Here is a 17025-nt window from a genome sequence, read left to right on the forward strand (position 1 = left end):
CTGCTTCATTAAATTGAGTCAAGTGGATTTATTGGGGGTTTCAAGAGTACCGGTCTTAGTCTGATCATTAGATAATCATGCAATTAGCTGTATGCATCTTCCAGGCAATTTGGAAAATCACTTTTTTAATGTCCTATTTCAAGTAGAAAATCTGGTAGTAAACCTACATTTTCTTCAATCTGCTTTAAAACTCTAAAGATACAAACTCTCTTTAATTAACTTCTATTATTTAATTCTGCAATAAATTAAAAGATGCATTAATATCATGAATATCACCTTTCAGTTATAGATTATTTTTCCCTTAATTACAGAGTGCTAGTGGTGAAATACTTCACTGAGAATTACCAAAGTAGAATAAAGATTTCTCTCATTGAAAAGTCTTGATAATTTGGAAATAACTTTTTCTCTGAATTTATAGACTATTACTGAAAAGTTACTGTTAGTCTAAAAATCAGGACTTTAGAAGCTAAGGATCTAGTATACACCAAGAGCTTTGACAGAATTTATACTTTTTAACTAATTCCAATTCTATACATTTTCCCTAAGAAAATAGACAGAGTGAGATGGAATTTACATAAAAGTCATTTGTCTCAGAGTTAATTTATAACAGCAAAAATTTGGAAACTACTCAAATGCTTAGCTAGGAGAAGGGTTTAATATGAAATACTGAGCAACCATTAGAAATCTGTTGTAATTGACTGTTTAATCCAAGAGGAATTACTTTTGACATAATGCTGTTTTAAAAACATAAAACATACTTAAAGACAGAAAAAAAAAACTGATTTTCTTTGTATCCCAAAATGATGAGAGGTTTTAAATCTTTTTGTTGTGAATGTGTTTAAAACTTTTTACAATGTATATGTATTATCTTTAGAGTCAAATGAAATAAACTTTTTAAAAATTAAGGGTTCCTTCAATATACACAATCTTAAAATTAAATCTTGATGTAAAAATACTACATGATGACTTTATGTGATAAGAGCCAATCAGAAAATGTTACCTTAAAATTAATTTACCTAATTCTTAGTGCCAGTTTTCACCTCAGTACTGTGTAGCATTTAAGGTATTTAAGGTAACAAAATTACAGCTTTGCTAACACATAGCTGTACCTTTTTTTAAAAGTCATTAAATAGGGCAGCCCGGGTGGCTCAGTGGTTTAGTGCCACCTTCAGCCCAGGGCTTGATCCTGGGGACCCTGGATCGAGTCCCATGTTGGGCTCCCTGCATGGAGCCTGCTTCTCTCTCTGCCTCTGTGTGTCTCTCATGAATAAATAAAATCTTAAAAAAAAAAATAAAGTCGTTAAATAATTAGTTGCTACTTCTACCTCCCAGAACACCCAGTAATGTTGCACATAATAAATGTCTAATAAGTATTCCTTTAGTTTTAATGAATCTCTCCTCACTCTCCCCACTAGAGCTAGCAGACCTAGTCTGTCTTTGACTAGACAGAGTGGCCTACCTTCCCCCCCCCCCCCCTTTTTTGGAACTATTGGCACTTAAAAGCAGACTAGAAAAAAATTGAAAATCAAATTGAAGTAAGAGTTGAAAAGAAGCTGGGGGCTGGCCGAGAGCTAGGTTTTTGGCTGTTATTCACATTCGGTTTCTTGTTTTACACAACATAGTCTTACCCATTATTGTATTTGTATTTCTTAAAATTCCAACTATGACGGCTGGGGCAGCTTCTCTTCTCTTCAGATGTCTCATTCCAATTTGGTATCCTTGCAATTAGGAGTCCTTGCCCATGCAAGCTGCAGCCTTCTCATCTCCTGTGGCCCCATCTTTGCAGGTGAAAAACCAAGTCAGCTTCATTTTTGCCCTCAATTTGTTTCCCAGCTTGGCTTGCTTTCTCCTAATGAACTGGGGGTGTTGAGGGTATAGGCAAATATCTTGAAGGCTGTGAGGATCATAGTGCCACAATCTAGTGCCAGTTGAATGGTTGAAGGGGAAGGGGGCCCCGAGATAATGGAAGGAAATAAGTTGGAAAATTCTTTATAGCCAAAGGATTTAAGCCTTCATTTCTCTTCCTTTTGCCTCTCTCCCCAACCTGGGGACTCTTATGTCACTTTGATGATTTCCCATACTCTTTGGGGTACAAGTTAGTGTGCTAAGTGTCTACCACAAGGTGAACTGCTTTGAACAAGACAATTTCTCTGTTCTTTGCTTTTATCAAGAATTAACAAATGTTTCTCAGAAGAAGAAAAAGACCAGAATCTAGTCATATGATTAAATGAACGTAATGTGTGCTAAATTAGTGATCTGCTAGTTTGTGAAATCATTGCACTTAGAGTCACTGTTACTCTTGTCATTTAAATATTCATTTTATTTGAAATCCAAAGAAGGGAAATTAACCAATAATGACTATTTAAATTTCCCTTTAGTTCTGGTGGATGATCTCCTTTAAACATCACTTAAAAAAAAAGATAATAAAAAAGACAGCATTTGGAGTTAGAAGTCCTAGGTTAAGGCCCAGGATTGCTTCTATGTAATAGAAGATGAGTCATTTACCCTTGCTAAATGTGTCCTCGTTGTTTTGTCTGCAAAATGAGGATGATTATTCCCCATTTCACTTAAGTCAGTTCTCCTACCTCCTTGCTGGTAGAACCATCCTGAGTGATAAGTATACCCAGTCCCTGGTTATACCCTTTCATCTCCAAGGCTGGGCTTCTCTAATCAATAAGCTTGAAGATCCTCAAATATTTCTCTGACACAGCTAGGTCTCTCTACTCCAGAAAAGATCATATTTGAAGATTTAAGCAGACTATCTGGTGCTGCATTATTATAATTATATATATATTATTATATAGAATATATATTCCTTTGGGTTTCTTTTGAGGAATTTTTGTATGCCTTTTATTTCTTTTTTTTTTTTTATTTTCAACAAGATAAAATAGGGGTGCCTGGGTTGGTCAGTTGGTTGAGCCTCTGACCTTTGACTCTTGGTTTCCCCTCAGAGTAGGGATCTCAGGCTCCAACCTCAGCGGGAAGTCAGACCCCCTCTTCTCTCTGTCTCTCTCCCTCGCTCTTCTATTGCCCCTCCCCTCATACTCCTCTTTCTAATAAATAATCTTTTTAAAATATATATATAAAATAAAAATGAAAATTATACATTCCTAGCTCCCAAACCCAGAGATGACCACAACTCACACTGTGCTCTATATTTTAAGAACTTTATTGTTGTTATGTATTAGTTTGGGTAGTTTAACAACCGTAAGAAATAGACAAAAATAAAAATCTGTAACAGCCCTAAGGTAACTGAAAGTTATTTCTTGCTCATGGGACAGTACTGGTGGAGTGACAGGTGCGCAGGTCAGTGCTTCTCCATGCAGTCACTCGGGCACCCAGGCTGCTGATCCAGGGGCACTGCCATCCTCAGCTCTTGTCCAGACTCACTCTGGGGGGATGGCTTTATTCCAACCTGCCGTGCTGGAATTATAGAGGTGTTTTCTTTCTCCTGGTGTTCCTAGCTTCCTGGCAACATAGCTAGCCTCCTGCACTCTTGGGCTGCAATTGCTTCCCATCTTTGAAAAGGTTATACCAACTGCCTTCACTTCTGACATCTGTCTCCATTTAGCTAAGCTGGCAGTTCATGCCTCTCCCTCACCCCCCCACCCCACCCCCGCCGCCCTTCTGTGCTTCGGCAGAGATTATATTTTTCTAGTTTTAAGATCTAATTGACACATAACACTGGGTAAAGTTAAGGTGTACATGTGCTGATTTGATACACTTATATTACTGCAAAATGATTACCACTGTAACATTAACTAACACTTCCATCCTGTCACATAATTACATTTCTTTTTTTTTTTTTTTTTTGTGGTGAGGACACTGAAGATCTCTCTTAGCAACTTTCAAGTGTGTAACACAGTATCATTATTATATTAGTAGCTATAATCACCATGCTGTGTATTAGATCCCCAGAATTTGTAAATCTTATAAATAGATGTACCCTTTGATCGGTACCTTCCCATCCACCACCACCACCACCCTCCTCCAGCCCCTGGTAACCATCACAATACTCTCTATTTCTCTGAGTTTGGCTTTTTTAGATTCCACATATAAGTGAGGTCATCAGTATTTATCTTTATCTCAGCACAGATTTTTTTTTTAAGTCACTTGGGAGCATGAGCAGCTGACTGTCTTCTTAACTCAGAAAGCAGCTTCTTTTCCTTGATATTTTCTTGTGGTAACTCTTGTCTATGTTATATTTCCCCTAAGAAACCACTTCTTTTGCGTCTCCCCTCTCCTCACAGCCTCCTCTTTCTGCTCTGAGAGCCACCCGTAGGTTGCAGCCTAGTTGAACTAGCTGGAACCCACAGCAGTTGCTCACTTCTCTCTTTCGCTACCTCTAAAGCTGCTTCAGCTGGCTGCCTTTCACTGTGACAGTCTCTTGAGCCACTCACTCAAGTCTGGCTCGTTCAACAATAGTCTCTCATGGAGCAGTTTCCCAGACCACAAACCACACTCAGTTTCCAAACCCTCCTAACTAGTTTATATTTGATTGACAGCAGCCCAAACCCTTCTCCCCACATGGATAGCTCTGGTGATGAGATTATTGCTCACCATGCAGAGAGAGAAGACCTCAACTCAGCAGCATCTAAAAGTATCTTAGCAGGACAAAGCCAGAACAGCTATGGGATTGTGCAATAAAGTAGCCAACAATCCCAGTTTACCCAGGACACACAGAGCTCCCAAAAAACAGGGTTTTTCATTTCAAACCAGGACAGAATTTTATTTATTTATTTATTTATTTATTTATTTATTTATTTATTTATTTTAGGACAGAATTTTAAATCTACTTTAAAGTGGTTCTTTCCATGTACGATCTTGATTTTGAGGGATTCTATGAAGGTGTATGAACTACACAGACATCACACTAAGTGAAAGAAGTCAGATAAAGAAGATGCCGTTTCAGTTATATGAAATGTCCAGATAGGGCAAATTCAGAGGTAGAAAGCAGATCCATGGTTCCTAGGCATGGGGGAGGGGTGGGAATTAACTGCAAATGGGTTACTTTTGTCATTTGATAGAAATGTTCTAAGACTGGGTTGTGATGATGGCTGCACAGTTCTATAAATTTGCTAGAAATTACCTAATTCTATACCTGCAATACATGAATTTTATGAAAGTTCTCCTCCAGTAAAACCGTTTTTAAAAGTCCAGGGCCAGAGGTGTCTGGGTGGCTTCGCTGGTTTTAAGCATCTGCCTTTGGCTCAGGTCATGATCCAAGGGTCCTGGGATTGAGCCCAGCCTGAGGCTCCCTGCTTAGAGGGAAATCTGCTTCTCCCTCTCCCTCTGCTACTCCCCCTGTTCGTGCGCACTCTCCATCTCTCTCTCTCTCTCTCTCTCTCTCTCAAATAAATAAATCTGTTTAAAAAAAAAACCTCCAGCCAGATCCTAAGCCTTTTAGTTGTTACTATCAGTGAGTAGATGCAGATTCCTTTAGCCTTAGGTGCCATCCATAAGGGGAAAGGATCCAAGTCTTACTGGGTTCTTCTGTCCTCCTTATATAAGCATAGGGAGTGCCTTTAAATTCTTTCAACCAATCTACATAGTGTTGAATACATTCAATTTTACCAATAAGAACCTATTTCTAACAGTCATGAACTTCACTAATGCTAACTATGCATTTTGATTGGGATGTATATAAATCTAGGTATGTAAGTTGCAGACATACATGATGTCACATCACATGTGCTAAAGTCTTAAGTTACTGGTATAGAAAATAAACTCAAGTGAACTGTTAAGACTCACTACATCCACTACCTCCAAAATAGCAAGCGACAGAGGAAGCTTACCACTCTACTGCCTTGCTATCATCCATCATTTAGTCTGCTCAGCTTCCCACTCCAGGGGAGGATCCATCCTATTAATAATAAAGATATTTGTTCTTAACAAACCATTGGAGGGTTTTTTTTTTCTGTTTAAATATAAAAAGTTGGTCGGAGGGAAGGTTGTGAGACTACAATTAAGAGAAAGATCACCCATAATTCAAATGGACTGGAACTAGGTCAGTGATGGGGAGAGCTGATTAGCCAATGTGTCCCTGGAAGGAGCCAGGAAGAGCTTGCTGATGGGACTGATTCCCAGTAGAAACACTCCCTAGGGCACCACATAAATGTGACTTCTTCTCATGAACATTTGTTAAACCTGATTCATATTTTTACTTTGAGAAGAACAGAAATGGATGTATTATGGTGAATACATCCATGGTGTATGGTGTTTCCTGTAACTCTTACAGAGAGATTCGGAATACCAGAAGCTTAACATCCATAGACCCTGACGCCCTAAAAGAGCTCCCACTCCTGAAGTTCCTGTAAGTATCCTATCCCATCCTACCTTGTTGGGTTGTTTGGTTTTTTTTAAGAGAATTATAATGCTGTTGCTTGCCAGGAGTCACCCTAGGATGATGTGGGCCAGGATCATTTTAGTGGTATATGGTATAGGATGTGATTTATCCTGTGACTTACTCCCCACACTTACCCATCAGACAAGGTATAGAGTGAAATGATCCATATTTGTAAAACGTATTTAAAAGTCAGCACATAATGCTAGGACCAAAGGCTTGATCCAAGGGAAACAAGGGAGAAAATACCATGATACGTACAGTCTTTAAATGGAATGTAACAGAACAAAATAAAACAAAAAACTCTTGAAGCTCCATTGCTCAATTTAATTAGGAAATAGGTATCACAGCAATATTAAAGTGACCATTACACAGAAAAAAGGCCACAAAGGGCAAAATTCAAATTCTTGGAGGTTTGAGGGACAAAAATTGAAGGGACAACACTATTATTGCTTTGCTTTGGGCACCTTAAGAGCTAACTACAAACTCCCTGAGAGCAGAGACCACAGCACTTTTGCTTTCTATTGTGCCTTTACTGCCTGGCACAGAGTAGGTGCTCAGTAAAAATGTGTCCAATGAATGTGTATGTATGGCCTTAGGTCCTCTAGACACCAACTGGAAGAATCTGTCCCTTCTTCCCTTCTTTCTTGCTCACATGCATTGTAAAAGATTAGAACACAAAAACATTATGAGAGGAAAAAATTTAAATCAACCTTAATCCCAATACCCAGAAATAATCATTATTAAGATATTTGTTTCCATCTAGGGCTTTTAAATAAAAGTGTATATCCATATATATCTTATGAATTAAGTCTTTAAGGATGAATAGAAGTTATCCAGGGAAAGACAGGGGCAGGGGAGAAGAAAAATACAGGTGTATGGAATAGCAAAATAAAGACACAAAGGTGTAGAACCATAAAGCTCATTTGGAGCCCTAAAAATAGTCCAGTATTGAGGAAGTGGGAGTGGGAGATGCAGGGAGCATAGAAGAGGATAATGATGGGAAATGTGGCTGGAGGGGTATCTAGGAAATAAAAAAAACTTATGAGACAAGGCAATCACTCTTGTGTGGACTTTGAGTTTCAATCAATCAATAATTAGTTGATATGATGTTCCTTTAATATCTGCAGGGCTCTGTAGGGAACCTGTAAGATAATAAAACATTGTTCTTACCTTCAAGAAGCTTAAAATCTAGTTCAGAAGATACTGTATATAAAATCAAAAATTTCCTTTTCTACTGGAGAATAATGGTAAGTGATAAATAAGAGGTACATACCTTATTTGAGGTAGAGTTAATTAGAGTACACACATCAGAAAGGAGATGGACTTTTTTGGGGTTTTGAAGAAAAGAGAGGTCCTGGTCCCTAATCTGGCATTTTCAGCCCCAGTATATGGTCCCCACTTAACCCCAAGGCTTCTACCCTGGGCACATACACACATTTCCACATGAACCTCTCTTACAGTTGACTAGTTTGTTCACTGTTTACTGTTCTTCAGATACTCTTCATGGAATCTCAACTCTTTCCTTTGCTATCTGGAATATCCCATTTGCTTTTTGTGACAGATCTCTGGCTCCTGTTTTCTCTTTAAATCGTATACCTTCCCCCACTAAAAGGAGTCAGGTCAGAATTTGCCTAAGAAGGTCTATCAATGGAACTAGCTGGGAGACTTTCTTTAAAGCTTTACTGCTATTGGCTAAATCTCATCCTATGCCATGCCATGCCATGCCTCTAAAAAAAAAAAAAAAAAAAAAAAAAAAAAGCATCTCCACTTCCACTACCTATGTTCTAGTAGCTGCAACAAATGTTAAATTAACCAGGAGCCTGAGAGTCGCTATATTCATACTGTTTTATGTACTTTTAGTCTTGACATTTTTGCCCTGATGACACAAACTTTGGAAAGTGAATACATTGTCTTTGATTGATTTTATTCCTTGTCTAGACTTATTTCCTAAATGGCACTGCTGCCATCCTACTCCCAGGTGACTGCCATGGGAAAATAATTCTTGGCAAAATAATGAACACAATATAATGTGAAGTTTGAAAGAGGAAGCCTGGCTTGGAGTTGGGTATTATATTGTCTTTCTGGCCTATCCTCTCTTTATTCCACTGCAGCCTGGAATGCCCTCCAGTTAAAACAGGGAAATACCACACACACACACATGCACACATGGAAAGAAACCTGAATTCCTATTTATAGGATGCCTGCTTGGTTGAAACAATCCTCATTTTTTTCTAAAGAGAAAAAAATGTATTGACACTGGTGGATGGAATCAGATTGTTGTATCTTCAGGGAGTAACATTTCATCCAAGGGTTGGAACTTGCCCATGGTCACTCAAATGAAGGAGTTAGGATTTGACTCTAGGGTGACTTCAGAACCAATGCTTTCAGCTATTAACTTATTTTACTTCCTATGTGTTGATTTTCTTACCTTATTTCTGTTCTCTCTTCTTTTTCATGCATTTTAGTGGCATTTTCAACACTGGACTTGGAGTATTCCCTGATGTGACCAAAGTTTATTCCACTGATGTATTCTTTATACTGTAAGTATGCGCACATGCAATATTTGGCAGTATTTTGTCACTGACAAGAAGAAGGGTGCAGCCATGGGGGTTGGTTGAAACCAAGTGAAGCAACTGTCTCTAGGGGAAGCAGTGATCAGCTGTGACAAATTCACTGGTGGATGAAGTAAGGCAGAGACTGGGAAATGACCATTAGTAATATGGAGCTCTGGTGTTTCTGACAAGAGCAGTTCCAATGGAGCTCTAGGGTGAGGTCTGGTTGGAGTTGGCTCAAGAAGAATCAGAAGGGAAGACCTCGAGAGAGTGACCATTACAAACTCTTTTAAAAGGTTTTACTATTTAAATAGAGCAGACAATATCTCAGTAGTTCAGGATACTAGATCAGGAGCAAAGGTTTCTTGTTTGTTGTTGTTGTTGTCTGATGGGACAAATTATGGCATGTTTGTTTGCTAATGGGAGTGATTGAATAGAAGGAAAATTTGATGATAATGATGATACTTTATTTTCCACATAAGGTTTAATAGCTTTTCAAACACTTTCCCATAGCATTATCATGTTTGCTACTCTTCAGCCACCTTTAAGGCATAAAAGGAAGTTATAAGTTTTTTCCATTCTACAAATGAAGAAATGGAGGAATAGGAAATTAAAGTGATTTTGTGAGCAGAGTCTCATGGAGCAGTGACTAGTGGTGTTCAAACTACTTCCTGTGGCTTCTGATTGGTGGCCATGTGCCCTTTTCCAAAACCTATGGCACAGTCAAGTGTCTTACCTAATTGTATAAAGATAAAAGGACTTATACATAGTTAAGTCTTTAAGTCTGCACTACAAAGTCAACAAAAATGTGGAGTGATAGGATCTGAACTCTCAGAATTTTGCCAGAAAAAAAATTGACCATGCTTCTTTGCTGCAGAAGGCAGATTTCTAGCAACTAGATTGGCACAGAAATGTTTTCCAGGAGCATCTGCCTGGCAGTGTTTTGCAAGTAGAGGACACTTCAGTAACACTCGTAGAAAGAAATCCACTGATCCCACTCTACCAACCCTTTTTAGAGGTTTCAAACACTTAGAAAATCCTAGTTGCTAAGGACAAAGTATCTGTCACAGACTTACAAGAAGTCTTCAAGGCCCATCTTCTCCCCTTGCAAAGAGGATTTAGTTAGGGACTTCAGCCCATATCAAAAGCCCAATTACTTACTGCACATTTGTGGAGCTGTGAGTGCGTGTCCCTCTGGGACAGCTCTCACTAGCTCACTGAACCCTCTGAGCCACCAGCAGCTAAGAAGGGTCAGCGAAACTTAAAAATGAACAAGATTAAACGAAATCGCATCAAGTTCTTTATTTGAGTGCATAGGTGGAGCAAGAGTCAGCCCAGCACCAAAAGGAAAGCATTTTTTTCACCAAGTGTTTTTGTCCCTCTCTTGTAGTGAAATCACAGACAACCCTTACATGGCTTCCATCCCTGCCAATGCTTTCCAGGGGCTGTGCAATGAAACCCTGACACTGTGAGTATTGCCACTCCCACTCCGGCTAACAACTGAATTGATATTTGGACCATTGTCATATCTTACAGCCCCTCCAAGAAACATCAAGCATGTGCTTAATGATCTAACTAAAGGTTTCACATAGCTAAATAAGAGCATTGCCTTATGGTATGATACTCAAATAAATGATAAAATGGTTTAAGTAATAAGACAGGTATTCCCTTATATAAGTGGTAGGGTAGGCACACTTTATCTAGAGAAGACTGTTAGGTCTTACCGACCACATGGCCTTTGTGGCAACTGGTTACCTCTCCCATAGTGGGGAAAGGGCAGCCATACACAGTACATATACTAGTGAGCCTGTCTTTCCAATAGAATTTAATTTATAAAAACAAGTAGTGGACCAGATTTGACCTGCAGACCTTGTAAAATACAGTATTCTAGTATATCTCCATTGTATAGGGGAAGAACCGGGGGTTAGAACACATTAAAGTGACTTATCCAAGGTCACTGAATAAGAAAGTGGTGCAACCAAGAGCTTCGCATGCTCTTTGCACTCACACTCAACTCAGTCATCACAATTATTATGAAGTTCCTACAAAGTCATATTGAATAGAAAAGAGTGTTTCTCTACATTATTATTTTTCAGAGTTTGAGTGGGTCTCGCTCTTTAGATGTTCAAAAGGTGGTGTTTATCAGAGAAAATTACAAAATGTTCTAATAAAGAAGTCTAGTAGAGGTATAAAAGATAAGTTAATTCCCCAAACTGATAGAGAACTCCCCTCTCTCACCAAATTAGCCACAAACTAGAGTTGTCCAAAGGATCCTTTCTCTCTAGCTTCAGTACCGCAGCCCAAGCTCAGGCCTGGTAGCTTCTTTGCCTTGATTGTTACCCAGTTCCCTTGATCTGGTCACACTACAGTCCAGGGGTTCTTTATCATATACAAACTTGATTGGATTATCCCCCAGGAAAATTGATCCAAGCATCCCCACAACTCTTAGTGTGGGGCTACTTCCAAGCCATTCTATATCAATCTAAGCCCAATGAAGCTGCCTCAACCTCTGAGCCTCTACCAGCAGTGGAGCATTTCAGTTCATCTCTCTCCTTGAAACATGAGGAGAGGTCTTTTGAAAAGATGAGAGATTTTTTTCGGCCACCATTTCATTTGACAACACCCCAAAAACCTGGAGTCTTAGTGTGCTCAGTCCCAAACCTGAAGGCTATTTGCCTCCTTTGTAAAGGTTTCCATTGTGCCACTTAACCATTTATTGTGTGTCAACTCCTTTCTCAATTTTTTACCAAAGGTTACCTTCACATTTCAGCTTTTTTTTTTTTTTTTTTAAAAAAACCCATATCCTCAGCAGCCCTCTCAAGTGAAAGCAGCAACTTGTCCCACCGAGCACGAGGCACACTAGGCATTTTTAAAAAACATCTGAATGAGGGAATCCTATGCTTTCTGAAATCGAGAGTTGCGGATGGCATTGGTTGCCCATTATCTTTTCAGATGATTATTTTTACATTTCTGAAAGTCCTTGCTTCTTTGAAGTTCATGCTCAAAAAAAAACTGCATGAGAGGCTATGCATCCAACAGCAAATTTGTATACACATTCCTGGTAGGATAAAGTTCCAATCAAAGTTTGCAATCCTTTTTTTCCTTCTTCTTCACTATTTTTTCTTCCTTCCTTATTTTCCCTTTCCAAGGCCAATTTTCCCAAAAAGAGTTTTATTTAATCTCTGAAATGTAATTCCAACAAATAATATTTTCATTGTCTAGGACTCTTAACAAAGTTTAGAAAAATAGGAATCCCAAGTATATAATTCTCACACATACATAAAAGAACTCTAGTTCAGAAAAAGAATAACTTATCTCTCAGAATTCTCTTCAGCCTCTGTGCCTAGCTCCCCTGTGTCCTGCAGTCCTAACCCGGGACATATTAGTAGCTGGAATTAAACTCGTTGTGTGATTATTATTTAAAACAAATAAAAAATAACAACAAAGATTACTCCCAATTCTTTACAACAGTGGAGGATAAATCCAATTTTTCAGGGTATTCCTTTAATGTGGTCCTCTTGTAAGTGCCCCACACTCATAAATATACAGCTATTTGATCCTCCCAGCAACTTTTTGATTAGGTATTATTATCAATCCTTACAGATAAGAAAACCAAGAACAATAGAGGTTAGGAAATTCTCAGGATCCATATACTGTGAAGCAACAGAGCCATGTCTAATTCCAAATTTAGAGTCTCTTGTAAGCTTCCTAATATGTCACCAGAGTTGATAGGTGGTGGACAGAGTCATTTTCAGAGTTCCCCTACAATTGCTACTAGTTGTACTTGACTGGGGTCATGGCTGCCTTCTCTTATCACATGCCAATAACTCCCATGCATCCTTGTGGAGACAGAGCTTCCATGGCTAGAGCTCCTTCTCCTCTAGGTGGGTGGGGAGAATCACTTTTGAGGTCACAAATCCTGAGTCCCAACAGTGCTATATCAGTGTGTCTTTCTTTGGCAAGTCCCCTTCACCTCTTAGTAGACCGACTAGGAGACAGAGGAAAGGGCACTTCAGTCCAGCCCATGGAATCACTGCATTAATGAACTAGTTGCAGAACATAGCAACAATTTAAAACATCAAAATTTCCACAAAAGGACATGGTCTATCTACATTCTTAGATTTGTCTTTGAAGTTTAACTCAATTCAGCCCGCAATCATTAAGCATTTAATCTATGATAAGCCCTGAGGATAAAAATATGGATAAAATACAAATCTGAAACAACAATTTAAGCAGAAAAATATAAAACCAATGTATGTGTTCAGATGAGCAGTGTCTTTGAAAATGTTCGTCTTAAGAAACTGAAGTTATTCCTCCATTATTGACATTGGGTTAACTATTACCTGAAACTCTTCTTTTTTGGGTATAGGTAGAATATTTTTTAAAAATTCTTACCAGTGGCATGTCATTGCTTTTCTGAGAAACAGCTTGAAGTTACTAGGAGCTGTCTGGAAAATGGGGATTCAAACTGGGAAATATTCTATGTCTGAAGCAAAACATACTGTAAAGTTTTCTTATGGGACCTGAGAACCTTCATGCACATTTCTGATTCTGCAGAAATGAAGACCAACCCTCACTTCTTATAGGTCACTGATTCCTCCTCTCTGTTGATTGTAGGAAACTATACAACAATGGCTTTACTTCAATCCAAGGACATGCTTTCAATGGGACAAAACTGGATGCTGTGTAAGTCAAGGGTAGCCATGGAAACCACTATCTTCCTCCACATTCCCAACCCCATCCAATGGGGGAGCATCCAATGGGTCAGAATTCTGTTAGAGAAAGGTTCGTCCAGAGCATTCCTCAACCCCAGAGTGAGTATGATCAAAACTTGGGGATGATGTTAAGGAACTTGACAAGAGCCAGCTTTAGCAAACACTTACAATGACTCCAATTCTAAATCCCAAAGCTTTTATCCTTGATAAAATGGAGAACCAGGGTGTCACCTTCAATTTCCTTGTAGGAGTGTGTGTGTGTGTGTGTGTGTGTGTGTGTAAATGTTCATGAGGGTACATTGTATAGGTACAGGAAGTAAAGCATGTCTTTAATTAAGTCCAAATCTGTTCAGAAAGGTTTTTCTTTTTTGTTTTTTTCTGGCACATTTTCAGAAAGATTTAGTTTATATCTTATCTGACTCCTTCAGAAATAGCTAAAAAGCCATACCCAACTTTTGCCTGCCCCCCAAAAAATAAATAATGCCTAAATTGTTGGCAAAAAGAATGTCACTTATATACGGTTCTGTGTTTGCTGTACTTTCCTGTCAGGTCTTTGTGGCCCCCAGTATCTACACCAGGGCATGCTTTGTGTCTAAGAGCTTGTGGACTGGTTCAGCCATACTAATTTGTGTTTTAACCTAATATCTAATAAGTGAAAAAACAACTTTAGTAGAGTCTGCTTCCCATATTGTGGTGGACTAATTTGTAGAGTCTTCCTACTATAAAGCAACTAGATCATACATTTAAAAAAATTATATTCTGTCATAGCATCAAGAAAGGGAAATAAACTAGCAAACCAGGAGCTGAAACCAAAGTGCTGGATGCTTAAAGAAGGTTGAGTTTGTTAGGGGCAGCAACCAACATCAATGGTGCCAAGAGGCAAGGCTGTATGCAGTGCAGTGAGAAGACAGGGAAGTAATATAAACCTGAAACTCCTGGATTAAGCCAGCAAACCTGGATAAGAGCTGGACTGGTACCACCCTTGCAGTATCTTCTGATTCCTGGCAGAAATAAATGAAAACCTTTGCAGAGGGGAAAAAAAAACAATGAAGGCCCCCAGCTTTTTTATTTTTTTTTTCAATTTTTATTTATTTATGATAGTCACAGAGAGAAAGAGAGGCAGAGACACAGGCCGAGGGAGAAGCAGGCTCCATGCACGGGGAGCCCAATGTGGGATTCGATCCCGGGTCTCCAGGATCGCGCCCTGGGCCAAAGGCAGGCGCCAAACCGCTGCGCCACCCAGGGATCCCTTAAAGATCTATACCCATCAAAATCACAGTCAAACTTCACACATAGGAGAAGAAAAAACACCATGGTAAGAGTCAACTAGAACAACAAACCACAGATTTTTGTGTTTATCTTATAAAACATCACTGAGTGTTTTTTTTCAGTTCCAGAATTGCTATTTGCTTTTTCAAAACATTTGCATGCTCATTTTTGACAGTCTTATTGCTTACTCTTTTGTGACTCCACCTTTTTTCCTCCTTTAAATATTTCATACATAGTTATTTTATATTCTGGAAGTGGTCATCACAAATCTGAAGGCTTATTGTCCTGGATCCATTGTGTTGTACACTGCTTCTCAAACTTTATTGAACATATAATTCATCTGGGATCTTATTTAAATGCAGAATCTGATTAAACAGATATTAAGTGGCCCAGAATTTTGCATTTCTAACAAGCTCCCAGGTGATGATGATGATGATGCTCCATGGACCACACTTAAGCTGGGTGAAGTGAATATCCTACACAATCATATGCAGTGACCTTGGGTGCAAACAAACAAAATACATGTAAATGAAGTGGTCTTGTTCTTTTTTTTTTTTTTTAAGATTGATTCATTGGTTGGTTGATTGAGAGAAAGGGAGAGTGCACATAGAGGAAGAGGGAGAAGCAAGCTCCTGTCTGAGCAGGGAGCCCTAAGCGGGGGCTTAATCCCAGAATCCCCCCCACCAAGCTCATGACCTGAGCTGAGCTGAAGGTGATCCTTAACTGACTGAGCCACCCAAGCACCCCAAAGCAGTCTTGTTCTGATTTGGGAGTTAGGTGTTGGGTTCTGATAAAATTCCACTTTTAAAGAATAAATGCTAATAAGTTTGGAAATCATTATACCTCAGCATGGCTTTCTGAGTTTGTTTGAAGTGTATTCTCACTTTTTGCCAGGCTTTTGGTTTTCCTCATTATTAAATCTTTATTAAATAGATATTATAAAAAAATAAATAGTCTTTATTAAATAGCTATTATGAATACTTTCTCTAAATTATCTCAGTCAGGTTATTAGTCATTTTTTAAAATGCACAATTACCGAGGAAGTCTGAAAAGACTCAATAGAGTGATAACATGAATACTTACACATCAGTTTTATTTATAGTATTGGAAAGACATTACTTCCATCTTAACTTTATCATACAAATATCATATAACCCTTCATCCATTTTTCAATATTTTTATTGAACATCTACAATGAGCCAGGTACTGTGCTATTTACTGGTGATGCAAAGATGAACAAGATCAACGTGCTCCCTGCCTACACTGAGCATTCATTCTAGTGGTGTCATCTTGAGGGCAGCAATATTAGGGCCAAAGTACACTAGGGAGAAATGAACCAAATCCAAAATGTGTATTTGAGATTGAAAGTGACTAAACACTAAATATCCAATAATACTGACCTCCTTAGTTGGAGATATAAGCATGATTTCCCCTAGATTTATTGCATTTTAAAAAATTACTAAGCATTCAACCTTAATACTACATGAATCTAACCAAATATTTTCCTCTTTGATTCAACTATCCCTAGAAAGCCATGGCCTTAAGGGTAATAATCATCCAAGTTCAGATCTTCTGTGAAGAAAGTGGAGAATTGGAACTTCTTAAAATACAATTGGCAGATACTGATGGTATAAAGATTTCAGAAAACTATCACACCATTCTAGATAGCAGGTGCATCAAGATGTTAGCATTAAGGCAACAGAGAACCACATTAGCAAGGGCAGGGGTAGGGAGGGTGAAGAAACCTTCAACCAGGGAGACCAGATCTGATAATAAGGCTCCTGAATTCAATGTGTCCAGCAGACTCTTTCCTGAACCACAACTGTCTTTCCAAAATGCTGGATCAGATAAGAACCAGAAACAAACCTTGGATATAGGGTCATTTATTAGTAAAAGTTTTATTATTCACAAGCAAAAGATGTTAAAGCCCATGATTAGGAGCTAGGTTTTAAATTATTTGCCTCTTTATCCTGCTATTTGCCTCTTTATCCTTCCTGTCTTTGGAAGGTCTTACCTTCAATCACTCTCAGTTATCATTTTTTAAAGAACAGCAATATGGGGTACAAAATTCAGCCTTTAAGGTCTAAATAGCATAGTTCTTACTACTGGCTGAATATTGAAATTACCTGGCAGATTTGAGAGC

The 17025-nt window shown here is 38.6% G+C and overlaps 1 protein-coding gene and 1 long non-coding RNA gene across 2 annotated transcripts in view; one reads left to right on the plus strand and one right to left on the minus strand.

The window, feature by feature from the left end:
• Positions 1–17025, plus strand: part of TSHR (thyroid stimulating hormone receptor) — a 155914-nt gene that overhangs the window by 101197 nt on the left and 37692 nt on the right. The window contains 4 exon segments of the mRNA NM_001003285.1: positions 6239–6313; positions 8812–8886; positions 10289–10366; positions 13516–13584. Of these exon segments, the coding sequence (NP_001003285.1) occupies positions 6239–6313; positions 8812–8886; positions 10289–10366; positions 13516–13584 (297 nt within the window).
• On the minus strand, positions 3198–13607 carry LOC111097124. The gene is made up of 3 exons (XR_005363634.1): positions 13294–13607; positions 5796–5863; positions 3198–3423 (listed from the first exon to the last, which is right to left on the minus strand). It is a non-coding gene; the product is annotated as an uncharacterized LOC111097124 (long non-coding RNA).

The sequence above is a fragment of the Canis lupus genome, chromosome 8 (assembly GCF_011100685.1).
Source record: "Canis lupus familiaris isolate Mischka breed German Shepherd chromosome 8, alternate assembly UU_Cfam_GSD_1.0, whole genome shotgun sequence".
NCBI classification, from domain to species: domain Eukaryota; kingdom Metazoa; phylum Chordata; class Mammalia; order Carnivora; family Canidae; genus Canis; species Canis lupus.